The following is a 27,023-nucleotide window of genomic DNA, read 5'->3' as shown; positions in this document are numbered from 1 at the left end:
GAATGGGACAGCAGGCAACGTCCCGCGGGGCTAGGTGAGCACAGCCACACACTATCCAAGCCACTTCAATCACAGATTGGTCAATGGCTTAGCTTCCCCTGTCTGGGGGCAAAGTGGAAAGGAAATGGGGTGGGGTAGGGGGAGAGGCAGCCTGGCTCAGCTGTGCGGTCATCTGCCCACTGGGCCAGTTTGCCTCTAAGTGGAAACGCACCTTTCCTGGGATGAATGATGAGAGAGGCTTTGTGCTCCCCCTGCAGCCGGCAGTAACCGTCTATGAGGTCAGCCATGTTCTCGGCTTCTGCCAGAGAGGAGGTTTTGATGGACAAGGACTGCAGAGAAGAGACCAGCTAAGCATGAGACCCCTGAGCCTTGGCTGGAGTCTACCTCACAGGAAAAGAGAAGAAACTGTATACTCCTGCCATCCATCCCCAGCCGAAACGCATCCGTGCCTCTCCTGGGGCTTGGCTTGCATTCCCTATAGCCACCAGGGGGCGCTCTTGTCATCCCTCCCAACTGATTGCCTTAAACTCCAGGAAGGCCAGTTGCAGGTCTGCCTTATTTTGGTCTCACAATGCCTTGTACCTGGTAGGTACAAAATATGCAAGAGCAGAAACAGAAAGGGGAAGAGTGGGGGGAGTGGGGCAGGGGATAGAGGAATGAGAGGAGAGATAGAAATCTGTTTTCGGTCTGAGGTCTCTGATTCTCCCACCCACAAAAACCCTGGGTGTCCTTGAGGTCTTGACCCTGCATCATTGTTCACTTGTTCAAAGTTAGGCCTCTGATTAGTACCTTGATTTCTAGTCACCTTTACTTCCCCTCACCCCCCAAAATAAACTCAGCTTTATCTTGACACTCTTTCAAACAGCTTTGTTTCCTGAGATAGCTTCCTTCTCATGTGTCATCATCCTGGTACCTGGTCCAAGAACTAGGAGCAGTTTTCTTAACAAGATCTCAGGAGCCAGAGAATCCCTGGCTTTCTGAGCACCTGAACAAGAACACCCAACTTGCAGTTGTACCCCCTTGTTTCAGAGCTTCTAGGTTCGCAGAGATGCTCACCTGGGGGGCGCCTTCGATGTCCAACTGCAATACTGCCTGGCCCTCCTCCAGCAGGAGGCACCTGATGGACTTGATCTGCTTGAACTCAGCTAGGCAGGTGGGCTGTGGGAAAGGATGGGGGGGGTGGGCTTCAGACCCTCTCACTCCTGGGATCAGGCCATGGAAATTGGTCAGTATGGGGGGAAGGGGCATAGGAAAAGTGGGAGCTGGGAGTATCTCAGGAGGATGAAGAGAGAATCAAAGACTATTAAGACTGGAAGGATCATCTAGTCTAAGCCCCATGGTTTGCAGACGAGAACATGGGTCTGGAGAGAGCCAGGACTTGCCCACGGCCATATGCCAAGTTGGTGCTGGAGCCAGGACTGGACCCAGGTCTTCTGACTCCCAAGCGAGTGATGGCCCCATCTTGCCATTGAAAGAACAACGCTTGTATCTGAGCCAGAAAAGCAGCCATAGTGTCCTTCCCTCTGCTCTGCACCCCCAAGCCTTCCTGCTCTCCCAGCTTCTATGCAGGAGACAATCAGGGGGAAAAAGAACCGTCAGCCCCATGCTGTTATGCCAAACACTCCCCTCCCGCTGCTCATACCAAGGACCTCTGCTCTCGGCAATGGGGCAGGAAGAATGGATGGGGCAGGCCAGGGTAGGAGGCAGCAGACAGGGCAGACAGCACAGCCTGGGGCTGGGTGGGGTGTGCTCCCAGTCTCTCTCTACCTTTGCGTCTTGACTTGTCATCTGGCGGATGCCTTTAGGGCCGATGACCAGGTCCACAGTGATGTTCCATCCTTGCTGGAATAAAAGGAGAGAGGGAATTGCTGCTCGAGCCCTGCCCTGCTCCTATTTCAGAAATTTGAAAAGGCCACTAAACTGGACTCAGACTACTATCTCCTGGGCCCTCCACTCTAAACCCCCTCCATACAGATTATCCTCCCCCCCAAACCCTGCCCACCTCCCAGAGCGGGAGCCAAGATTTCCCTTTCTTTCCTGATGCAAGTAGATTAACGGTAGTTGCATTTTAGGGCAGGTCAGTACAAGCAAGCAAAGCCCCTTCCCAGCTCCCCTTGACAGCCTCCTGGCTCCCTTTCCCGAGAGGCCTGGAATTCAGGTGGAGGAGAGAATTACAATGAGTTCACAGCGATAGGTCTCCTGGTCGATGTGCGCAAAGCCCGCCAGGGTGTTGAAGAACTTCATGACGCACTCCTCCTCCCTGAGCGAGGCGTACTGCTGGAATGTCTGCTGGATCATCTTCCGGAACTGCTTGGGCTGGGGGAGATGGCAGGGGTGAGCAGGCTCCTCCAGGCTCTGATTCCTTCCCTGGGGATCTCACTGAGAGCCTGCCTGCTGCTGTAGGAAGGTCCCCAGGCCTCTGCCGGGAGAGCAGTGGCGATCTCTAACCTAGAGCACGCGCCTGTTGTCTTGAGGGAGGCTCACCATAGCCCTGGGTGGGAGGTAGGGGAGGCAGTGCCCCAGTGATCAGGCCACACAGCTAACTGGCCTCTGATGTGGAATTAGAGCCAGGATTCCTGAGCCCCAGCCATGGAAAGGGCCCACTGGATGCATGTTGTGGTCCTATGTCCAAATGGCCCACGGTGGCACAGACACCCTGGCTGTATCCCAGCCCAATACCTTTAGCTCTAGTCCTGGGGACCAGCACAACGGGGGTCTCTCTGGGCTCCTTGCCCACTTACCTTTAAGCTCTCCTGCATCTGCTTTGGGAAAAACAGGTCGAGCCCTACTTCCTTCCTAAAAGAAGAAGGAAAGCATCATGTGACACCCTCTCTCCCGCAAGCCAGGATTCTGGCCAATCGGGAGAGGTGAGAGGCTCGAGGCCTGGGGAGATGGGTCCTGCCTGGCTCTGGTCTGGGGGTGAGTGAAGTCGGGGTGAGTAGGAAAAGTAGGGCAGCAAGAAGGGAGGAGAGGCAGGGGGCAGTCTCAGGACTTACTCCAGGAGCTCGAAGTTGGACTTTTTGTCAAGTGCATTGTGCGGCATGTCCTTGAAGAACCGCCTGGAGAAAGAGAGAAGTCATGGAGAAGCTGATGGCTGGAGAACAAAGCCACCAGAGCCTGCTTGCCCAGTCCCCTTCCCCTGCCACATGTGAGAACCACTGGGAGGGAGAAGATTAGGAGAGTAGAAAATGTGATACTTAGAAAACCACGAAGAAAAGGAAAACCCACAAACCTCATTCCTAGAAAATACATTTACTCATTTTTTTTAATATATATTCTTTCCCATTAAGGGTATGTCTTGATGGAGATTTTAATGTGTTATTTAGTTGAGCAATTGTTTGAGTAGAGACCAAATAGCCAATGTCCCCACTTGAGTCTCCTTCATTCTCTGCCTGGATCACCATGTCTAGTAATTTTGACTGGTGCAGACATTGTCACACTTTTAATCCCACATTAGAGTGACTCAGTGTTCCTTGAGCCAGCTGTCTTTATACACATCTGAGAACAGTTTGTGCTGGTACTATAAGCAGAGAGAGAGGCAAGTAACTTAACATTGAAAAGATATGAATTTAGACAATTCACTATGATTGGAGAATAGTAATTATATCCTCATCTCACACTTTATTTAAACATTTATTCTAGATGGATTAAAGAGATAGATATAACAATAAAATCGTTTTAAAAGTACAAGAAAATCTAGGAAAATATTCCCAAATCATGGAATTGGGAAGAACATCTAAATCATGAAATCATAGAAGACATCCCCAATTAAAACACATGAGCTGGCTTTGCAGGAAGAGCCTATGGCCACCATATTGCTTATTAGCGACACTTCACAGGTGTGCTCTGAGGTTTTCTATGAATGCAGCGGGCAAGCAGGCAACACTGGCTTGGTAAATTTTCTAAAGCTTCCAGAATAAAGAACAGTTTACCGGGCTGAACAAAGGCATGAGAAGAGTATGCCAGACAGAGGGGATGTATTACTCACTAAGGGGGTGAGAGCTGCTTCCAAGTCCCAGACACAGTGGTCTCTTAATGTCACTCCTGGCTTATAATAGTTGTTGAGTGAATGAATGAATAAATGAATGAGCATTGATAATGGGGATAGATAAAAGAATTTTGAGGACTAGAATATTTAAATAAGCCTTAGTAAAACAAAAGTTGGGGTTGGCTAAATGCAAGGGTAAACAAATTTTGAAATGAACACTGAGGAATTAAAACATATGAAAGTAATAGCAATTTTAGAATGATTAAGGAGGTGGCAAATGGAAAAATGTTTAATTAGGAAAAAGGTAACTCAGGTTTTTACCGAGGTCATCCCAATCTCTTGAAATCCAACTCACTCCCTATATCATTGATTGCCCCTCTCTCGTGCCCTGAAGATCAGTTATTGTGTTATTTTTGACAAAGGAACCCAATCACTCATATTCTGTGTGTCTCTAACATTTGGACAATTGAAAATCACTGGGATGTTGGGGAGAACCAGTCACCACTGCTAATCAGATGTACTGCTTTTTCCAGAGATTGAGCTTCACAATATTCTGGGTTGAACCCCATCTCAGCTGCTGCCAGTGAGCTCCCAATTATCCCCAACCTGCCCCAACTGCCATCACTGAATGAGGATGCACCTGCTAGGAGGGCCCTCTAGGGCCTGGCTGGCTCTCCCCAACCCAGGTCTGCCATTTCAACTGGCTAACACACCAGGTGGACAGAGTGCCTATGGGCAGGCACAGGTCCATAACTTTTACCCAGCTAATGAGAGCAGCCAAGAGTAAGGCCTGTTTCTTAGAGTGTCATTCAAAGTTGTCCACCATCAGCCCCAACTTACCTCCCACAACTCATCTCCCATTATCCTCCAATCTGTTCTTCTCCTTCCATTGGTCCCTGAGCCCGGAATGCATACTCCCCTGCTCAAAACTCCCCCTTATCTACTGATGGAAATCTCACTCCTCCTTCCTGGAGCAGTTGAAATCCCCTATTCCTGATGCCCTACGGCAGGATTCATGGCTCCTGTAGGCACATCTGTCTGGCACATATTTCATCCTGCCTTGTATTATGATCAATTGTAGACACACCTGTCACCTCCAAAACACTAAATTTGAGGACCTCTTGGATAATTCACTAATTTCATACATATTTATTAGTACCTACACGAGGTGGAGACATAGTGGGTGAACACAGATTAGAAAACCCAACATTTGAATATCTCCCAGAATCTCACCTAAGGCTCAAAGAAACATTACTGAATCACTTGGATGACAGAGAGATGGAAGAAGCAGGCAGCCTGGAGGCAAACGCAGTGGTAGCCAAAGGAAGGTGGGGACTCCAGCCAGAGAGGACCAGCCGGGCAGGCAAGCACCTCAGGGCCTGACCCTCTGTTGGCCACCACTGCCCCCTCCCGGTTCTCACATATCCACTCTTACTTCCCACCCTGGAGGAAAGTCAGCTGGCCAGGAGCCCAGCACAGAAGGGGAGGCATGGGCCCCCTCCATGGAGAGGCCTAGAGGCCACATACCTGAGCTCCAGACAGCCCAGCTGCAGGGCCATGCCCTCGCTGACCTTGCTGGCGTAGCGTTGCATGTAGTCATTCCGGAGCTGGCGGGGAGAAAAGCCGAGGCTGAGACTCCCACCCTCATTCCCTGTTTCCCTAAGCAGAGGCCCCAGGAAGCCTTGAACACAATCCTGCCTGTCTCTCTCACATGCCCGCCATGCACAAATGCGTACCAGGAGATTAAGAGCAGAAGGGGGAGGCTCACCCTTGGTTCCTCTGCCCCTGCCTCCCTCCAGAACCCTGAGCAGTGCTGACCAAGCCTCCACAGGCTGAGGTCCTCGGGGATTTTGAAGTGTTTTAGACATGTTCCCATTGGCTCCACGAGGCAGGAAGCTCCAGTTCCTCCCCCAGTCCTCATTTTGGAGATATGAAAACTGGGATTTGGGGGAGGAGTCAGGAATTTACCCAAAGCCATGTTGGTAAGTAGTGACAGGTGTCATACACTGTACAAGGAAAGTCTGGCATGGTCTCCAGCAAACCAGGAGATAAAGGAGGGACCTAAGATCAGACAACTGACATTTACTTGACATTCACTCTGTGCCAGGAACTTGACATGCACTATAGTTGGTGTTTTGGCGTAGCTCCAAACAGCTATTGAAAGCCAGTTATTAAATGTTTTGAAATTTTGCAAGCTGATATCACATCGGTAGCTTGAAACAGGTCTATTTACACCATGGAAATTGGCAAGTTCTATGTTTTGTTTTGTTTTGTTTTTCTTCAGAGAGCTGGTTTACCAGCACATTGTTAATAATATCATTTGGTCCTCAATAATATAACCCTATAAAGTAGGTATTATTATTATCATCATCATCATCATCCCCATTTTATAGAAGCTTTATGCAGGTGAAGTCCTCGGGGATACCAGCTTAGAAAATGGCAGAGCTGGACGAGGAACCAGGTGTGTCAGATGGCAGACCTGCTCTGCCTGCTTCACCAGCCAGGTCTCCTGGGCAGTAAATAGCCATTAGGAAAGTCCAAGAGGAGCCGTGAGTGTCTGGGGTGGGGTTAGCTGGCACTTAATTAGCTGTGAGAGAGGCCGAGTTAGACAGCAGACCAGGGGCCAAGGAATGTCCCCAAGAGAAATTTCCTGGACTGGGACCTCCAAGGCTTTGTCCTTCCATTTCCTAGGGGAGCCTAGCCAATACTTGGCATTTAAGGTGTAATAGGACCCTGGGCACAGGAGTTATTTCTTACCTGTTGGTAAAAATAAAGCAGCGTGGTCTTGTCTTCCTTCAGGCTCTCCATGAAGTCCTCTGGCAAGTAGCGGATTTGAAGGTCATACCTGGGACAGGAAATTAAGACTCTCTTGTATTTAAAGGAGGAGTAGGGCTGGCCAAAGCAGACGCAACCTCACCCACCACATGTGGTTCCTGGCCACCCATTTAGGACTTTTGGTTGGGTGGAGGACCACGGAGGACAGATGGGTGGCCAACAGGTGCTGACTCCCCACACTTCATCTTTATGGCCACCAATTTCCTTGGACCAGCCATTGGCCTGGCTCACCCTTCTCCCAGAACTCTCTTCCTCCTTCTCCACAGCACCAACAGCATCCTGCCTGGGGGTGTTTCTAGGTACCTGCCTTGGATGGGGATGTTGTGAGCCCATGCTAAGCTTTGGCAAGTACGTGCATTGGACGCTGCACGGGGACTAAGCCTAAAACGTCACTCAGATGCTCTAGAAGACTCCCAGAGGTTGGGAAGTGCTCCAAGGAAGCACCTCCAGGGCCTCCCCACCCCACACTCATCTCCCCCCATTCGAGAGCCTAGGGCTCCTCTCCTACCTCCACTCGGCTTCCACGTGTAGATACTCATACTTGTCCTGCACCTCACCCACTGTCATCTGCGGGTGCAGCCAGTGGATCTCATCTGATTTCATGTGCTTCAGCCTCAGCCCATAGCACTCAGCCAGCTGGATGTTGGGCCCGATCCGCCCGCTCAGCAGGATGGAGGCAATGACCTCCTGTGGAGGAGAAGACAGGGGCATGACTCAGAGGTGCCTCCTTCTAGGCTCCCACAGTCCTCATGCAGCCCCGGAGGTATGATTCTCTAGGGTGAGGTTCCGGCTTAATGTTCTATCCATCTGTGATTCTCTAGCACTTAGTGTAAGGCCTAGTACACTGTGGGCTCTATGTGATGAATGAACAAACTGGCAAAATGAGGCAGAGATGGAGGAACTAAGAGGAGAGAGCAGAAGTGAAGGAGAAAATGCAGCGAGGCAAAGAACACGAATTCTGTGCTTCTGCATTTCATTCCAACCAAACAATAATTACTGAGCAACCACCATGTAAAAAGCATGCTTTGAGTGGTTTCCAATTTAGTCGGCATTACTCAGGGTCTGCAGTAGGCACTTCTAAGCACTTTGCATACATTGCTTCATTAAATCCACACAACATAGGAAAGTAGGTGTTACATCCCCCATTTGGCTGATGAGGAAACTGAGGAGGCCACACAGCTCATGGAATTAAGCTGGGATTTTTAACGCTGGTCCACTGGACTCTGAGGATTTCAACTAGACCAAGCTCTGTGGGATGGCGGGGCTGGACAAGAGAGAAGGACAGGACTCACATGAGGGGATTAAGTGGCACAGTCCCCACAGAAGAAGCATAACCACAGGAAAGGGAGTGTTGATAAGAAACTAGGTGCCCTCCTTATTCCTACTTTCTTGACCAGAAGTCAGGCTGCCCGACATCCTGATGCCATGGCTTCCTGGCCTAGAGCCAGAGCTGGATTAAGAGGAGGACAATTAGGCGGCTGCCTGGAAGCCTATCTACAAGGCCGTGCCTAGTTCTGAATCACATTGGCTCCAGTTTAACTGAAGTTCCTCACGTGGTTCCATACATAACTGGAGAATCCAGCCTACTCCTGGTGGAGCAGAGAGGACCCCCAAAGGCAACTTTTAAAACTCTCCGGCAATGACCTCCCTCTGTTGAATATCTTTGCAATGTGTATGCCACCAAGCCTACATACAACCATTATAGCACATAGAAAATAATAGCACCTATTTTGAATGGTTTTGTAAGGATTGAGTTAGATAAAAGTCCTTAGGACAGAATCTGGCATGAGGTAAATACTAAGAAAAATGCTAGCATTATTTCAATATAGCAATCCAGTGTAGATTCTGATGCTTTTGTAAAAACAAAGAAAGATTGGAAAAACAAAAGAAAAGTCTGGTTTCTTCTCCTTCACCTTTTTTATCTCTTTTTCTTTTTCCTTCTCTTGGAGGTGGTGGGATGACCACAGGTCAAAGCAATGAGGCTGAGGGGTTGGTAGTGGCTGCAAAGCCAGAATCAGAGCAAAGGAGGAGGTGGGGCTGGGCGGAGATGGCTGGGGTGGTTAGGTGATTGGTTACATACAGGAGGATTGAGCAAAGGAGTAAATATATTGAGGATAACGGAAGATGGGTTTCTTTCTGTTGGAGAAAGTACTTGAAATATGGAGAGGGAAAGGCTAGAGAGAACCATTGGAGAGAGAGAGAGAGAGAGAGAGAGAGAGAGAGAGAGAGAGAGAGAGAGAGAGAGAGATGAGTGATTTACTTTTGAAAGAACCTAGGATCAATGATGTCCTGATTGTCATTTGCATACCAAACACTGAGTCTTAGTTTCCAAATATCCTTCTCCACTAAAAAGATTCAGGGCTCCTGTAAGAAATGGCTGATTCCAGGGCTAGGGCAAATAAAGTACCAGATGATCTTTTTGTGCTGGGAAAGAAAGGAAGAGTTTAGAGAATGTTGGGGCTATATAACAAGCAAACAGAATCAGCTGAAAGGGGCTGGCACCGGTCAAATCTGGGACAACCTAAGCTTTAAAATATACAAGATAGGAAGAAATAGATTACACCCCACTGAATAAAATGGAATCTGAGATAGATAGATAGATAGATAGATAGATAGATAGATAGATAGATAGATAGGAAATGTTTTCCTTAAGTAGAATGCCAACTAGTAAATGTAGAAGGGATGGAAATAGAAAATCACCACTTGGCAATAAATAGTGTTGGTTGGTTTGGGCATGATTCATCAATGGATGATACCGTTGGAGGGTTGAGGTCTGATGATAAACAGGATATTGACATAATCTTAGCTTATCTGCCTTCAGAAACTAATCATATACCAAGGAAAACATGGCTGACACAAAAGGTCATCAGTGTTAACATCATCATCAGTAGACAGGTAAACAGCGTCTTCCCCTTGATCCACCAGGAACACTTAACCATTTCTGAGATATTTCTGCCAAAAGTTCATGGCTGAGTCTAGTCATGACACCCAGGATGAGGAGGTCTTCTCAGAGAGAAATAGAATAAAAGGCCTGTACTCTTTCAGACTTGGGAACTCTTTCAGATTGGAGAAGACCAAAGAGATTGGACCACTAAATGCATTCTATATTCTTGGACCCGAGGGGCTAGCTGGAATCCTTAAGTTTGTGTCAAATTTGTCAGAAGTGTGGGCGGCCTGGGAACCCTGGGATCTGAGACTGGGGTCTGACGGGGGTGTCTTCTAGGGGACTGTGCCCTCAACCTGTGAAGTCTGTGCTAGCTCCAGAATTGCATTGTGAAGTGCACCAATCCTTCAGGTGCACCTGGACAGCAACCAGGTTAACCATCACAGGTGGCAGAAAAAGAACTCACTTAGGAGTCACACAAATCCTATCTAACCCCAGTTCTGACACTTTCTTCTAACAGGATGACAAACTCCCTGAGCCACAGTCCCCTTCCTGCTGTCTCTACCCTTGCCTTGTGACGCTGCAGAATGATTCCTTCATTCAAACCATCCGTGACGATCTATGACATACTCACTCTGCAAAGCATTGTTAGGAGCCCAGTGCCCACACAGAGTCCTCCCCTCAAGGAGCTTCTGTTTAGTGGTTAGGTAGAAGAAAGTGGCTTAAATTGAGGATGTCCCAGAGTGAGGTAGGGAATCCATTTTTTAAAATATTTTTAATTGATTTTAGTGAGAGAGGAAGGAAGAGGGTGAGAGAGAAACATTGATGTGAGAGAGAAACAGAAATTGGTTGCCTACCCTAAGCACCCTGACCAAAGATCAAACCCACCTGGAATGGAACCAGTGACCCTTCAGTGCATGAGACAACACTCAACAAACTGAGCCACACTGGCCAGGGCGGGAGTCAGTTTAAATGAAAAACTGAGGTCTGACATGATCTCACTGTGGAGACTTTTGGATCAGCCCTTCTTCCCTCACCCTTTACTGCTGCTTCCCAAATATTCCCACAGCTCCTCAAGCAGATGGTGGGAGCACCAAAATCAGCCCTCTACCCACAGCTCAGATTGCTGTTAATGAGTCAATATGTCTTTCTCTACTAGAGGCCTGGTGCATGAAAATTTGTGCACTGGGGGGTGGATGGTCCCTCAGCCCGGTCTGTGCCCTCTTGCAGTCTGGGAGGCCTCAGGGGATGTCCAACTGACTGCTTAGGCCCACTTGCCCTGCCACTGCTGCCGCAGGCCTCCCTCTGTGGGAGGCGACCAGGTGGGCTGATCAGTGGCCAGCCCTACCCCCACCATCACCCCTCTGCTGCTACTCCCCTGCCCCATCGCTGTCCCCTCCCTCTGGCCTTGGCTGGCCTGATGCCACCTGCTTGCCGGCCCTGCCCCCCACCAACCGGTAGTTCTGCCATTCAGTCGATTTGCATATTACACTTTTATTACATAGGATTAATAAATCACTTTTTAAAAAAACAACAGTATAAGATGTCTACTTACTTACTAAATTGCCATATGTAACATGATAGGGAAAAAGAAAAAGCTGTCTTAATTTTATCAGTTGCCATTTAGATAAGACCAGGATTCTTTTTTTGCTACAGGAAAACCTTTACTTCTGCTCATAAGAGAGCTACTGAAAAGCAGGCCCTCAGTTTGCCTGTGGCTCACAGTGTCTGGTGCTTTATTGCAAACAGTGGGATTTCTATGGCTTTCCTTCCTGCTTGGTTAACATTGATTTATTGTCTTTATCAAGTAGTGTGAAGACCCCTAACTGCCTTTGCCTCTCTCCCTCTTCTCTGGCATTTCCTCTTATAGGTCAGAAACAAAGAAGGACTGTATGCTTATCCCCATGCCCATGGTAATTTCTCCCCCATCCCCCCAAAAAACGTCACCCAAGCAATTAGTTACTCAATCCACTTTCTCTTCCTTTATTGGTACTCAGGCACATTTTTCCCCTGTCAGAAATTAATTTTTGTATATAGCATGAGGAATGGTTTAAAATTAATTTGTTTTTGCAAGGATGTCTAACATTAGGTGACTATATGTCTGGGGATGTTTCTCACCTCTTTTTCTGTTCCTTTGATCTAATAGTCTATCCTTATACCTCAGCCACATTTTATAACTTCTTTAGTAATCACTATAGTCTCATGATTTTCTTAGGTCCACCTTTTTATTTAAACAAAATACCACCCAGCCTATGTGGTTCAGTGGTTGAGTGTCAACTCATGAACCAAGAGGTCATGGTTCAATTCCCGGTCAAGGCACATGCTCGGGTTGTGGGTTCAATCCCCAGTGCAGGGTGTGCAGGAGATAGCTGATCAATGATGTTTTTCTCTCATCGATGTTTCTACCTCTCTGTCCCTCTCCCTTCCTCTCTCTCTCTCTCTCTCTCTCAAAAATTAATAAAATACCTAATTTTATTTATTCTTGAGCTTATAAAATATATTTCATATTAGTAGCTGAGTTTTTAGAAAATCATAACTGAGACCCCCCTGCCTCCCACCTTCCATTAGAATTGGCCTCACCTTTACTAATGTCACACCTCTTCCTGGGGGCAGCCTGCATCCGGTGCCTGGTCACCAATTCAGGGGTGTAAAGGCCCTGTCCTTTCATCCCAACTTAGGACAGCTCTGCTGGGCCATCCCAGCTTCAGAGCATCACAGCCCAACTTCTCCCTCTGCCCATCCTGCGTCCCTCACTCCCCCAGGTGAGTTTCACCAGAGTATTCATAACACGCTTCATACATGCAAACAGGTCTGCTTTCCTGGGACCTGATATGAGGCACAGGCCTTCAAATTGCTTTCAGGCTTAATTTAACTCCTTACTTTTTCTCTATAAAGTCAAAGGACATCAGTCATATTGGATTGGAACTACCCCAATGACATCATTGTAATTTAATTAGTCTGTAAAGACCATATTTACAAATATGGTCACATTGTAAGATCCTGGCTATTAGGGCTTTAGCGTATCTTTTTTTTGAAGGGACACCGTTTAATGATATTTTAGAAAATCATAACTGAGATTTTCTAAAATATCCTCTTTTTAGAAATGATTGAATTTAAAAATTTAATAAATCAAAGCCTTCATTTCAAAAAGTCTTGCCTGAGTTCTATTTTAAAAGGTGTCACGTTGAGATTGAGGGCATTTTAGAACAGGTGACTTTTTGTCGAAAATTCTCATTGGTTCCTCATTTTCTCCATGCTAGCGTAAGATCCAAACTCTTTAGCATGAGGCATAAAAGGCCCTTTGGAAGTTTCCTCCACGTGCTCTTTCCAGTCTCAACTCCCACTCCCATCCACGCTGTGCTCTAAGTTCCAGCCTCCCAGAATTCCTCTTTTTCTCGTCCAAGCACAGCGTGCTCTTCAGGCCTGGAGGACCCCTGGCTCCCCACTCCCTCCTGTCCTCTCATCCAGGTGAGCTTCCAGTTATCTTTTAAAACCCAATCAGCACTGTGAGTTACTCTGGGAAGCCCTCCCTGACTCACCTTAAAGGATTTGTTTCCTCCTCAGAATACCCAAAGACCTTTGCACACACATCTAGTAAAATACCATTTTTAAAAATTGATTTTTAGAGAGAAAGGGAGATAGAGAGATAGAAACATCTATGAGAGAGAAACATCATTGATTGCCTGCCTTCTTCATGCCCCACATCGGGGATCGAGCCTGCAACCTGTGCATGTGCCCTGACCAGGAATAGAACCATGACCTCTTGGTTCCTGGGTCCATGCTCAACCAATGAGCCACACCAGCCAGGCTAGTAAAATATCATTAAACGGTGTCCCTCCAAAAAAAAGATACGTTGAAGCCCTAATAGCCAGGATCTTACAATGTGACCATATTTGTAAATATGGTCTTTACAGATTAATTAAATTACAATGAGGTCATTGGGGTAGTTCCAATCCAATATGACTGATGTCCTTATAAAAAGGGAACAATTGAACATAGAGGGAGACAGGCACAGAGGGAGAATGTCAGGGGAAGATGGAGGATTGGAGTACTGTGTCTACAAACCAAGGAATGCTGAAGATTGCCAGCAAGCCACTGGCAGCTTGTGAGAAGTAAGGAAGTATCCTTCCCTTAAGGGTTTCAGAGGGAGCATTGAAACCCTTGATCTTGGACTTCTAGTCTCCAGCTTCAGAGCAGCCCAGCCCAACTTCTGTTGTTTCGAGTCACCTCATTTGTGGCACTTTGTTATAACACCCTAAGAAACTAATATAGACATTTACCAATTAGAACTAAGACTATTGGCCATATTTGTCTTCCTAACCTTTTAAATCAAGGTCAGAAGCCAAGCCTTACATACGATATCATGCCCAACTCCAAGCCCAGGCCTGGCACAGGGCAGGCCCTCAACTATTTGAGGAAATGAATAATGGCCAGCTCCCTGCATAACAAGCTGAGGTTCTGAAGGATAGTGAACTACCATCGAAAATATTCAAGAGATCAGGAGTATGGTGATAGACACCACCACAGGCTTTCGAGTCTACAGGACCTGGCACCTGACCTCCATTTCTCCATCTGTAAAATGGGGGAAACGCCCTTTCAGTTATGGGAGTAAGGGTGGGATTAGATAACATGTGGTATAAATAAAAAGAGCAGATATCCTATATAATAAAGAGGTAATATGCAAATTGACTGTCATGCCCTCGCACAAGATGGCCACCCCCATGTGATCACACAATGGCCGGCAGAGGGGGCAGTTGTGGGTGATCAGGCCAGTAGGGGAGGGCAGTTGGGGGCAACCAGGCCAGCAGGGGAGGGCAGTTGGGGGACAACCAGGCCAGTAGGTGAGGGCAGTTGGGGGCGACCAGGCTGGCAGGGGAGAACAGTTGAGGGTGACCAGGCCAGCAGGAGAGGGCAGTTGGGGTGATTGGGCCAGCAAGGGAGGGCAGTTGGGGGTAATCGGGCCAGGAGGGGAGAAGTTAGGCATCAATCAGGCTGGCAGGGGAGTGGTTAGGGGGTGATCAAGCTGGCAGGCAGAAGCAGGTAGGGGCAATCAGGCAGGCAGGCAGGCGAGCACTTGGGAGCCAGCAGTCCCAGATTGTGAGAGGGATGTCCTACTGCCTGTTTAGGCCCAATCCCTGTAGGCCTAAATTCTAAACCAGCAGTCGGACATCCCCTGAGGGGTCCCAGATTGGAGAGGGTAGAGCTGGGCAGAGGGACACCCTTCCCCCCCCCCACACAGTGCATAAATTTCGTGCACCAGGCCTCTAGTTAAATTATAAGCATGTGACACTGGCCCCCCTTCACCTTCTAAGGTGATTTCCATGCATCACTCAACTCTTGGACTTCTTGTTTGTATTATAATAAATAGGATCTATAGTATATAAAATCATATACAAAGTATGGCAGTGATAGAAGCAGAAACAAACTATTCCAGAATGAAATACATCAAAATGTGAACAGTGTTGTCTTGGGTTAGTGCAATTGTGTACATGTAGATTTTTATTCTCCCAGGTTTCCTGTGTTTGAACTTTTATATATAGTGTAGTAGTTAAGAGAATGGCCTCAGAATCAGAAACTATTTCGTCTCTGATGTACTTTGTGACTTTGGGCAAATTAACTTCTCTGATTGGTCGTTTGTAAAATGTAAAAATATTCCTCTTTCATAGGGTTCTTTTGATGATTAAATGAGATGATACCAGTAAGGAACTTAGCACAGTGCTCTGCATACAGTAGTGCTAAAGAAAATGTATTATTATTATTATTGAATGAACATGTATTCACTTTATATATTGTTGGATTTGATTTGCTCATATTTTGTTAAGGATTTTTGCACATATGTTCATGAGAAATATTGGTCTGTAGTATACTATGCATATATTCATTTTATAATTGTAGAAAATCTCTTCAAAAATAAATGTTTAAGTTTAGATGTGATAAGCTTGGTTTCACAGATTAGGCATGAAAAATTCATAGTGAGATAATAGGAGCAGACATCATCTTCCAACTTGAGACGAATGCCATAGCTTATGCCTACGTGCTTGGCTCATGTGCTAGCAAGTGGGGACCTCACATCCTACTGATAAGCTCAGTTTCTAAGAGGTGAATAACTTCTCTAAAATAAAAATGCTGACTAGACAGTAAATGTCACAAGGCTAGAGAGCAAAAGAATAGCCAAAATTCCCCCAGGTCTTGATGAAAGCTAAGTTGAACAGATATTTTGCCTTCTAGAGACTAGAAGATCAGATGTAAAAGCAGACCTTACTGGCACAGCCACAAAAATAAAATCTAGCCCTGGCTGGTGTTGGTCAGTGGTTAGAGCAGTGATGGCGAACCTATGACACGCGTGTCAGCACTGACACGCGTAGCCATTTCTGATGACACGCGGCTGCTGAGGCGACCGCATGCTGAGGACGAAACATTTGCTGCTCCTGAGGATGAAACATTTGCGAAATAATGTTTTTTCCTCAAAGTGACACACTACCCGAGTTATGCTCAGTTTTTTGGCGAAGTTTGACACACCAAGCTCAAAAGGTTGCCCATCACTGGGTTAGAGTGTCAGCCCATGCAACGAAGGGTCACGGGTTCAATTTCAGGTGAAGGGCACAAACCTGGGTTGCAGGTTCAGTCCCCAGCACTGGGCATGGCACATGTGGGAGGCAACCAATAGATGTGTCTCTCTCACATCAATGTTTCTCTCTCCCCCTCCTCCCTTCCACTCTCTCTAAAGATCAATGGGAAAAAATATCCTCGGGTGAGGATTAACAAAAATAATAATATTAATTACAAAATAAAATCTACAACTATATAGCTACTCATATGTTCAAATGTTTATTAAGCTCATAAAACTTAGACTGGAATTTTAGAGCCTTAAGTAAATTTAGAGATCACTTAAATTGACTGTTTTTAAACAAAGAAACTGAGACCTAAGGAGGTCAGGTGAATTACTCAAGGATATATAAGGAATTCTATTTTAAACCAGCTGAAATTCTATTAACCCTCCTATACTTTATCACCTATGATTGCTAATCTTCCCTCTAGTTAACTTCCTACTTGGTCTTTATATCAAGTGATGTAGGAGATTACTGGTCTCATCTGAGTACTCTCTAGGCATCAGTTCATTCATTCATTCTACAAGTATCTCCTGCGTATCTCCTGAGTTAGGCTCTATGTAGGCACTGGGGATACAGTGGCGAATAAGACATAGCCCCCGCGCCAGGAGGCCACTTCTGCTTTGAGACAGACAAGTGCTAGAATGATGAAAATGGGGTCCTGTGGCACCACCTCCAACCACGCGATGCCCATCTACAGACTTTCTCTCCCCTTCGGCCCATCCAGCCCTCTTCTGTCACCCTTTCATAGATCCTTTCACACTCACTACCTTGTGAGTTCTCAGACTCTAAAACAATGACCTTATACTCTGGAGCGCTCCACCATTCCAGGATTGCTGATAATCCTTTCCCAGAGAGCGTGAGCCAGCTGGGTGTCCTGCAGGCAGAGGTGGGGCAGCAATGGGTCCCAGCACCCCTGAGATTCTGATTCAGTGAATTTGGGATGGGACTTGGCAACCTGGTATTTTAAAAACTCTTCCGTGACCCAGATCATCTGCCTCATCTGGGAACCCTGATGTAGTAGTTACAGAAACCCACCCGCCTGCCCTATTCACAGCACCTCTTGGGCATTTGCTGCCACAGACCCAAGCTACCACCCCCAGAACACGCCAGGTCATTCAGAAACTCTTTCTCCTCCGCTGGAATTTGGACTTGAGATATGGGATGCTAGCCAGCCTCTGTTGGCTTTATAACTAGAATCCACCCATCGATTCATTCATGCATTATTAAATAATTACCCATTAATGAATGCCACAGATTGGGGAAACAAAAACAAAGTCCTTCTCTTATGCTGCTTATTTTCTATCAGGGGATGGGTTAAACAGTAAAAAAACAACAACACACAAAACAAAACAAAAAAAAAACAATTATAATATCTCAGGTTCAGATAAATGCTAAGAAGACACACAAAGAAGGTCAAGGCACCAGAAAGACAAGGGGCTGCTATTTTTCATGAGGTGCCAGCAAAGACCTCTCTGAGAAGGTGGCATTTGTATAGATCCCCAGAGGAGGTAAGGAAGAGAGAAGTGGCCTTGTAGGGAAAGAGTCATCCAGGCAAAGGGATCAGAGAGCATAGAAGCCCCAAGGTAGGTGTTTGGGAGGCCCCAGTGTGCTTGGTGCATTTAAGCAGCTGTGAAGAGGCCAGTGTGGCCGGAGAGGAGAGGGCATGAAGGGAAGTGAGGGGAGAAAGCTAGGCCAGGCTTGTTCTCTGTAAAGGGCCAGGTAGAAATACTCTAGGCTTTGTGGGCCAGATGGCTTGTGTCACAACTACCCAGCTCTGCTATTGTAGCTCAACAGCAGGCCTAGACAATACATAAACACGTGAGTATGGCTGTGTTCCAATAAGGCTTTATTTACAATAACAGGTGGTGGGCCATATTTGGCCTGCAGGCCATTGCTTGCTGACCTCTGTTGTAGACCAAAGTAAGGACTTTGGATTTTATTTTGAGTTAGATAGGACCATTGGAGAGTTTAAAGTAAAGCAGTGATGTGATCTAAGCTATACCTCAAATCCTAGTATATCCCTCTAGCTGACCTGTGTTTTGAAAATCCCCATGGCTGCTACCTGTAGAATGTACCACAGGGGGATACGGGGAGAAGCAGTTAGGAGGCAATAGGTAAGAGATGCTAATGGCCTGGACCAGGGTAGAGGCCGTGGAGATGTCAAGAAGGAAATGGTCAGAATCCAGGTATGTTTTGATGGCAGGGTTGACAGGATTTCCTGATGGATTGAATACAGAATGTGAGAGAAAAAGAATCCAAGAATGACTCTGAGGTCAGTGCCCTGAGACACAATTCACTGAGAGAACAGAGATGGGGAAAATGGCCTGGCAACTGAGAATCCCGAGAAGCAGTGGAGAAAAGAGACTTTCACCAGCCTGTGCTCTGTGGTCATTTCCCGGTACAGTCTTGAGCTTCCGTGTGGGTGCACAGAGGTGTGCAAATTGCTTGCTCACCTGCATACTGTATACACAGGTCTGTCTACAGCTGAGTGGGGGTACCAGCAACACACACTGTGATCCTGATGGCTGAGGTGGGCTGAATGGTGGAACCTAAGAGATATGCCCATGCCCTAACCCAGGGGTGGGGAACGTTTTTCTACCAAGGGCCATTTGGATATTTACGACATCATTCACGGGTCATACAAAATTATCAACTTAAAGATTAGCCTGCTATGTTTAGTCAAACATTTAATTTATTCATCCCTAATACCTTGACAGGACCAGACCAAATTATTTTGCAGGCCTTATACAGCCCACGGGCCAGACGTTCCCACTCCTGCCTTAACCCATGGAACCTGTGATGTGACCTCATTAGGAAAAAGAGTCTTGTAATTAAGTTAAAGATCTCAAGATGAGATCATCCTGGACTGTCTGGGTGGCTCCTAAATCCAATGACGTGTCCTTATGAAAGACACACAGAAAGGAGAGGAGAAGGGGATGTGAAGACAGAGGCAGCCATAAACCAAGGAAGCAGGCGCCACCAGAAGCTGGAGGAGGCAAAGGGGATTCCTCCCATGGGGCCTCTGGAGGTGGCACAGTCCTGCCGACCTCTCGAGATTGGGCTTCCAGCCTCCAGAACTGTGAGAGAACGCGTTCCTGTTGTTTCAGGCCACCCGTTGGTCGGTAATTTGTTACCTCAGCCCTAGGAACCAAGTGCAATAGCTATACAAGTTCTGAGTTCTCAACACACCTAAGGCAGTGGTCGGCAAACTCATTAGTCACAGAGCCAAATAGCAACAGTTGAAATTTTAGTCAACAGAGCCAATTTTCAACGATTGAAATTTCTTTTGAGAGCCAAATTTTTTAAACTTAAACTTCTTCTAACGCCACTTCTTCAAAATAGACTCGCCCAGGCCGTGGTATTTTGTGGAAGAGCCACACTCAAGGGGCCAAAGAGCCGGATGTGGCTCGCGAGCCGCAGTTTGCCGACCACGGACCTAAGGGATAATTTTTTAAAAAAGTGATGGATGAACAAAATAATAAAAGTTAGCATCACTAATCCGACTCTGAAAGCATTCATGTTGATGTGATAAAAGACTATCTAACCAGGACATGCATCAAGGCAACTGCCAGATTAAAAATAGAAATGTAAGCACGGGCACCTGACTGCTCATTTGTCGATGTAATGGATGCGGTCATGCAGACAACGAGAGGCCCGGAACTCTGCGTGCGTGCCTCGCGCCCCATCTGCAGACGCCTGTGGGTAAGTGCGCTGGCCTGGTGAGCACACACAGGAAACGGGGAGGGGGCGCGGCAAGGAGACGGTCCTTGTGATCGCACCTCTTTTTGAGCCCTCACTGTGAGTGTCTCTGTGGCGTCAGTTTGTGGTTTCCTGGCTGAACCCTTTCTTCTCAGGTTTCCAGAGACTATTCTCACATACGGGGGGCGGGCCTGGGCTGGCTTCATTTATTCCCTCTAGGGTAACCTTTCTTTTAGAAACAGTAACTTCCCAGGACAGGGAATCATGCCTTCCTCCCCTCTGGCACCTCAACCCAGTGGTCTTCCTCCTAGTGGCATCTGAAGGAGGGCAGCAGGTTTGTTCCGGGAACACAGAACCTGAGCGGATGCACTGCGGGCTGGAGGCTGCTCTTCTGACCACATGGAGCGGTCGGCCGGGTGTCCTAGCTCCAGCTGCTATAACACAATACCAGAGACCGGGTGGCCTAAATGACAAGCATACATTTCTCATCGTTCTAGAGGCTGTGAGGTCCCACCTCAAGGCGCTGGCAGTTTTGGTTTCTGGGGAGGGCCCTCTTCTCATTTGCAGATGGCAGCCTTCTTGCTGTGTCCTCACATGGCGGGGAGAGAGCTCTCGTCTCTTCACCTTCTTTCAAGGACACTAATCCCATCATGGGAGCCCTCGTGACTTCAGCCAAACCTAATCACCTCCCACCACAGGCCCCACCTCATTGGGACTTCCACATAGGAATTGGGGGTGGGAGACACAAACATCCAGTCCATCACACCCCGTGTCTGGTTAAGTGATAGATTTAAACAATAAACTAAATGGGATTATTTTCTAATGAGTATAGGGCAGAATGGGCCACAATATCTGAAATCTGCTTCTCTGGGAATGATCTGGAATGTGTTGTGTGACCTGAATTTACTAGGGAGGGCAGTGAGTACAAGTGTGTGCAGAACAGGCTACATTTGGGACTGGACTCTGCCCTCCTTACACATCAGGCAAGTGACACACGCCAGACACCCCTGCAGCCTGGGAGCCTTGTTTTGAGGGGAGGGGACACAACTGGACCTGGCGGGAAGGGCACGGGATGTCTCAGTCATCCCCTCCCGGGAATGTAAATGGATTCTAAGTGGAGTGATGCTTTAAGACAAAATGAGGGTGAATGTGGCTTTCCAGCATGATAGAGGCTGGCTGAGGAACAGGGTCTTAGATGTGGGGGTCCTGCCTGCACCCTGGGAACCACACCATATCACAGACAAGTGCCTGCTTTGCTGCTTAAGATCCTCCTTGTGCGACACAGATGATCCGATGATGGACAGAGATGGGCCCGTGCAGAGAGTGGGTCAGCTGAGGTTAGCCAGAGAGAGAAACCGCCATGAGCCAGCAAGCCAGTGTGAGGCAGAGAGAGGAGCAAATGCAGCACTTAGAAGTAGGTGACCATATCATTTATCCCTAGAATCATGGTGCTCTTGAGATTGGCAGGGGCACTGTTAACAGTCATCCCTGGACAGTGTGTGTAAAGTAGGACTGTCTGAGACAACCCAGGACACATGGTCAACCTACCCAACACACCCTAGAAGAGAGTAAATGAAGAGGAACGAGAAAGGAGAAGAGTGTGGGTAGAGAGCAGGGGGGCGGAGAGAGAGAGAATATGAAAGAGAGGCTGTAAGAGTCAGAGAGACGCCCTGTGTGGGCACGTCTGGGTGGCACTCTGCTGGTTGTTTACAAAGTGTTATCTTAACCCCTTTCCCAGACAAGCAAATTAGCATGTGAGAGAAATATATAGTGATAGAAGCCTCCACTTGCTACAGAGATGCTGAGCTCCCCAAACAAACACAATTTCCAATGAATAGCAAACAAAGGGGAAATGAAAACTCAAGAAGAGCAAAATTTAGCACGTTGCTTAATTCTCTTCAACACGTGGCCTAAGGACAAGGGCCAGCACTTACTCACCCAGCTTTTAACAGCACAGAGAAAGCATCATGAGGCTATTACATTTGCTTAGAAAAAAATGGAGGATAAAAAGAAACACATGCATTCAGCAAGTATGCATGGAGTAACTATGATTTGGAAATGTGCTACGAATGGACCATGCCAAGGTGGTTCTTGATTGCTTCTATTTCATCAGACACAGCGAGATGCGGGTGCCGGAACTTCAAGAGTGTTCATATGGAAGGCCACGTGCTTGAAAGGGCTGGCAGCATTTTGAGCAGAGGGAGGATGGTGAAAGAAGACATGTAGCTGAAAGTAGAAAGCTCCATCAAAGAACAAAGCCCAGCTAGGGAAAAAAAAGCCCGAGAAGAGGGCAGGAAGCAGGGGTGGGCGGGGCCACCCTAGGAGGAGAGCCTCAGGCGGGGAAGCTGGGTATGGACCTATAGGCCTGGATGCAGCCTCCACAATTAGCCCTTGAATAGCAAAGCTGTTCCTCCACGTTTGGGCAGAGCTCTTCTGTACTCTCTCCTCTCACAGAACCTCTTTCTTCCTGTCAGAGTACTTGCCTCCACTTGTTGTAAAGGTTCATTCATTAGTGTGAGTCACTGTCAGGCTCACCTTTGGCCTGGACGCTCCATGAAAGCAGGGAGTGCATCTGTGTTTCGGGGTATGTCATAACAAGCATGGTGCCGGTACATGGGGCACTCAACAAATACTTGTGAAATGAATGATGATATTATTCGGGACTCGTTCATAAATGATCTCACCCACAGCCATGGCTTCAACCACTCTGCAGAGGCTGACAACACTCAAATGTCTATCTCTGGCCCAGTTCTTTCCTCAAGAATCATGTCTCAAAGAGTCTACTCAACATTTTCACATGAAAACGTTAGAGCATCTCAATTGCACAGACGGGTCCAAAACTGGACTTGTGAACTCCCCACTCCCCAATTAGTTTCTCTTCATTTTAGGAAGTGGGGCCCTGTCCACCTGTACCAGGGCTTCCAGTCTTGACACCTCCTTCTTCATTCCTGTATCTCTTGTCCATCAGCAAAACCTTTCATTTCCATTCTCCTAAATTGTCTGCATTACAATTACTTCTCTCCATACACCATGATGGTTAAGAGTGCAGACTCTGGAGGTGGGTTGACTGGCTTTGAAAACAGGTCCTACCACTTAACTAGCAATTTGCTTAACTCCTCTGGACCTTATTTCCTTGTATACAAAATGGAGATAATAATAACAATATGTGCTTCATAGGGGTTTTTTTGAGTAGTCAATAGGATAATGCATAAGCTGTGCTTCAAACGTGCTAGCTGCTATCATCACCACCACCACCTTGACCTTTGGCAGCAGCATTACCATCACCACCACCACCACCATCATCATCATCATCACCATCACCTCATCATCAATCCTCATCACCACATCTCACCATTGTCACCACCACCACCACCATCACCATCAACACCATCACAAACATCATTATCACCATCATTATCATAAACATTATCATCACCATGGCTATATCCCAATCTAAGATACCATCATCTGAATTACTGCAATACCACCTAACATCTCCCCACATCCATTCTTGCCTTCTTCCAATCTATTTGCCACTATGTGACCCAAGTGATCTTTTAAAAATGAAACCTGGCATCATTCATATGCTTAAACGATATCAGTGATTTCCCACAAGAGATATCAGTGACTTCCCACAAAATCCAAAATCGTGAATGTGGTTTAAATAGCCAATCTTGGCCATTCTTTAGCCTCAGACATGCCCTGTGCCTTACCACTTCAGGACCTGCTGCTGGTAAAACTCTGCAATGTTGCTTATACTCATTGTCGCTCTGACTGCACAATGCCTTCCGCCCCCATCTCTCCACTGAAGATGTCTAGCAAAAAGTCATTATTGCACTTGTTACTGAATCAAATAAACCTATTTTTAGCCTTATCTGATTTGACCTTTCTGAGTGTCTGATACTACTAACCATTCTTTCCTCAAATTTTCTTCTACCTTTGTCTCCCCTGCCGGTTCTTTTGTTTACTTTTATCTTTCTCTGGATGATTTATCTTTTTCCTTCACCTGTTCCTCCTTCTCTACCAACCTCTAAAAAAATGATTTCCCAAGGTTTCCTAATTGAAACTCTTTTTCTCTTGCTCTACTTATTCTCTGTGGGTGATTCTATCCATTCACATGGTATCCGTTGCTTAATGATTCTTGAATCTTCAACTGTAGGTCCTTTCTCCCTCCTGAGCTCCAGGTCCACCTTCCTCCATGAAGGTGTTTTTAATAAACACAACACATGTCAAAGCTGAAATCTTGGAACACCCTTTCTCTGTTAGCTCAATGAATGGTACCATCACCCATTCAGTTGCCCAGGCAAAAGCTTAAGTCATCCAGTCTCTTACCTTTATCTTCCTCCCTACATCTAGTTAATCATCAAATTCTGTTGATTCTGCCTCCTTAGATTGACTTGTCTCTGTTCCCAATACCACTCCCTTAGTTCAAGCCCTCATCATTTCCCATCAGCACTGTGGCCACAGCTTCCTAACCCAATTCCCTTTCACCAGCCTTTCCTCTCTCCTGCCTTTTTTGTACTGCTATCAAAGTTTAGGGAAAAGAGATTCCTAAATGATTTTTCCAGAGAACTAGTGGCCCAACTTATAAAAGAAGGTGTACTTAGGCAATTAAGAAATGGCTTAAGAAAACAGCCCCTCTGTGGTCCTTTCTTAGTGATCCACCATGCATATCAGCATATTTAATGTTCTGATAAGTCTTGTTGCAAATAAATCCGTTCAGAATTGTTTAATTGGGCATCTCTCAAAATTCTTTGACCATAAAACTCCTTTTCCAGGACACACTTCCTAATATATTTTAGGATACTACGGACTATTCAAAACACAAATCTGATCATCTTACTTCTCTATTTGAAAATATGACAGGTAAGTGGATAACACCAGAAGAAACTCTTAGAGATTGCTGAGCAGGGTAACGACCTAATACCCACACAATCAATAGCTTCCAATGATTGAGCTCCTACTATGTGTAGGCGCTTCTCACTTATCATCTCTAATCCTTACAACAAGGCTACAGGTGGGCACAATCCCCAGTGAGGAAACTGAAGCCAGATTGGCTAAGTGTTGGGTCTAAGGCCATAATAAACAATAAATAGAAAGCAGTATTTGGCTCAAGATCTAGGTGGCTTTAAAGCCATGGCTACTTGTAATAAACAGGTGATATTTTGCCTGCAGGATTGGAAACAGGAAAATCAAGAAGGCTTGGACATAAATTCCTAGAAGGCCCCACATCTTTCTTTCTTTTTCATCTCTTTTCTCATAACCCTCTTGATAGTGCCTCGGGTGCTAGCCATTCTTCTTAAACTTGGGTCTCATTGCCCAGCAAGACATCAGGCAGCTCCAGGAAAGCCTCTCCCCTGCTTAAAAACTGTGTGTTTCTTCCTAGTGCCTGAACAGGTCCACATTCCTCAGCCTGATATTCCAGGCCCTTTCTTATCTGCCATCAACATTTCATTTCTGATCTTGACTTTATACCCTTTTCTAAATATAAGCCATGCTCCAGTCTAACAGAACTACTCACTGTCTAGCAGCCTCCCTGCCTTTGTTCTTGCTGTTCCTGCCTCGTGGAAAGCCCTCTGCTCTCCTCAGAGCTGGCTCCCAATCTGCCTATCCTTCAGGTCCCTTTGCACCAACTCCACAAAACACATTCTGGTCTGGACCATCCAGACGCTCTCTTGTTTTCAGTAGAAAGTCAGGAAGGTGCCCCGAAATTTGAAGGTCAGGTTGACTTCTGAAAATTACACCAGTAGAACCCACAGTGAATGGCATCAGCAATCTGTAAAGACGATACACCCAAAGGAAGGCTCAAGAAGGAGAGAGTTAAGGAGATACAAAAACACCCTTCTGGGAGAAGGTGTCCAGGGCTTACTCGAAGGACACAGTTGTACCTATATATCCGGAACCATGAGATGAGCAAAGAAGGCCCTAATCCAATCAGTTACAGGAAACAGAGAGAGTAACCAAACCATAATCAATTGTGATAACTGGCCAAGGCAGTGACCTAATCAATTACATTCTGCTCTGGTGTGTTGAAGCATAGCATGTGCTGTAATAGATGGAAGGCAGCCAAGCAGACAGATGTGCAGAGGTTCTGTGCTGCCAGCACCAATCCAAAGAGACACTCACTGAGTTTGGGGGAAGGATTGGTAATGAGAGGATTGGAGAGGATTCATCCAGCTTTCTCAGACCCGGTTAGTTTTCCCAAAAGTCCCCTGCTTCCTTTGTTCAAGGAAGCATCCCACCCAGCAACCTTTGGAGAACCAATTTGGCTTTCTTTTGCATCGTCAGAAAGGAATATTCTGGGCAGTAAAAAGGGATGTCCTCATTGTATCTACCTCATGGGGTCATTGGGAAGATTCAGTGAGATAAAATGTTTGTAGAGGAATTGATCCAGGCTGTATTTATTGGTAATTGTCCAATAAATGTAGGCATTTAAATCAATCACTGTATTGTAACTCTGTTTCTGATGACAAGTTCTTATACGTGTGGTTGAGCTGAAGCTGAACTGGTTTCCTGGTGCCCAGGTGTCCTGATGACGGTGGGCACCTGGACTTGCAAAACAGATTCCGTGGCCCGGGATGAGAATGAGCTGATCAATTGAAGTATTGCCTCAGAAAGGGTCTGCCAACCATTCACCTGTTCTAGGGCATCTCTAATTCATTATCATCCTCTAAATGCCCCCACCAGCTCCTGTATCGGAGCACCCAGCACACGTCTTGTACCATTTCTGTTCTATTTTCAATTCTATCACTTGTGTATCTCTCTAATTCCAGCTCCATCAGAGTGTAAACTCTTGGAGGGTGGGGGCTCTTATATCTCTTGCAGAAACTCCAATGTCATATATATGTAATGAGTTGAATCAAAGACCAAGCAAATGATCTGGGGTTCCAACAAAAGCTATAAAACCTGTCCCCCAGGGTACTAGTGAGGTAGGTTGCAGACCCCTTGAGAGGAGGCCTGGCTCTGCAGGCTGAGAACTTCTCCCTTGGTGCCCCCAGCCCAGGGT

At 46.6% G+C, this 27,023-nt stretch overlaps 1 protein-coding gene across 3 annotated transcripts in view; it reads right to left on the bottom strand.

The window, feature by feature from the left end:
• Positions 1-27,023, bottom strand: part of PTK2B (protein tyrosine kinase 2 beta) — a 116,384-nt gene that overhangs the window by 22,956 nt on the left and 66,405 nt on the right. For all 3 annotated transcript variants that reach the window (XM_079772120.1, XM_079772122.1, XM_079772121.1), the window contains exons 3-11: positions 7,332-7,510; positions 6,746-6,833; positions 5,516-5,595; positions 2,997-3,059; positions 2,742-2,796; positions 2,176-2,316; positions 1,768-1,842; positions 1,057-1,158; positions 212-329 (exon numbers count right to left, since the gene is read on the bottom strand). In XM_079772120.1, coding sequence (XP_079628246.1) covers positions 212-329; positions 1,057-1,158; positions 1,768-1,842; positions 2,176-2,316; positions 2,742-2,796; positions 2,997-3,059; positions 5,516-5,595; positions 6,746-6,833; positions 7,332-7,510 — 901 coding nt within the window. The remainder of the gene's footprint in view (positions 1-211; positions 330-1,056; positions 1,159-1,767; positions 1,843-2,175; positions 2,317-2,741; positions 2,797-2,996; positions 3,060-5,515; positions 5,596-6,745; positions 6,834-7,331; positions 7,511-27,023) is intronic.

This window comes from Cnephaeus nilssonii (genome assembly GCF_951640355.1).
Source record: "Cnephaeus nilssonii genome assembly, chromosome: 5".
Classification (NCBI taxonomy): Eukaryota; Metazoa; Chordata; class Mammalia; order Chiroptera; family Vespertilionidae; genus Cnephaeus; species Cnephaeus nilssonii.
The sequence above is the reverse complement of the archived record's forward strand: the minus strand, read 5'-3'. Positions and strand labels throughout refer to the sequence as shown.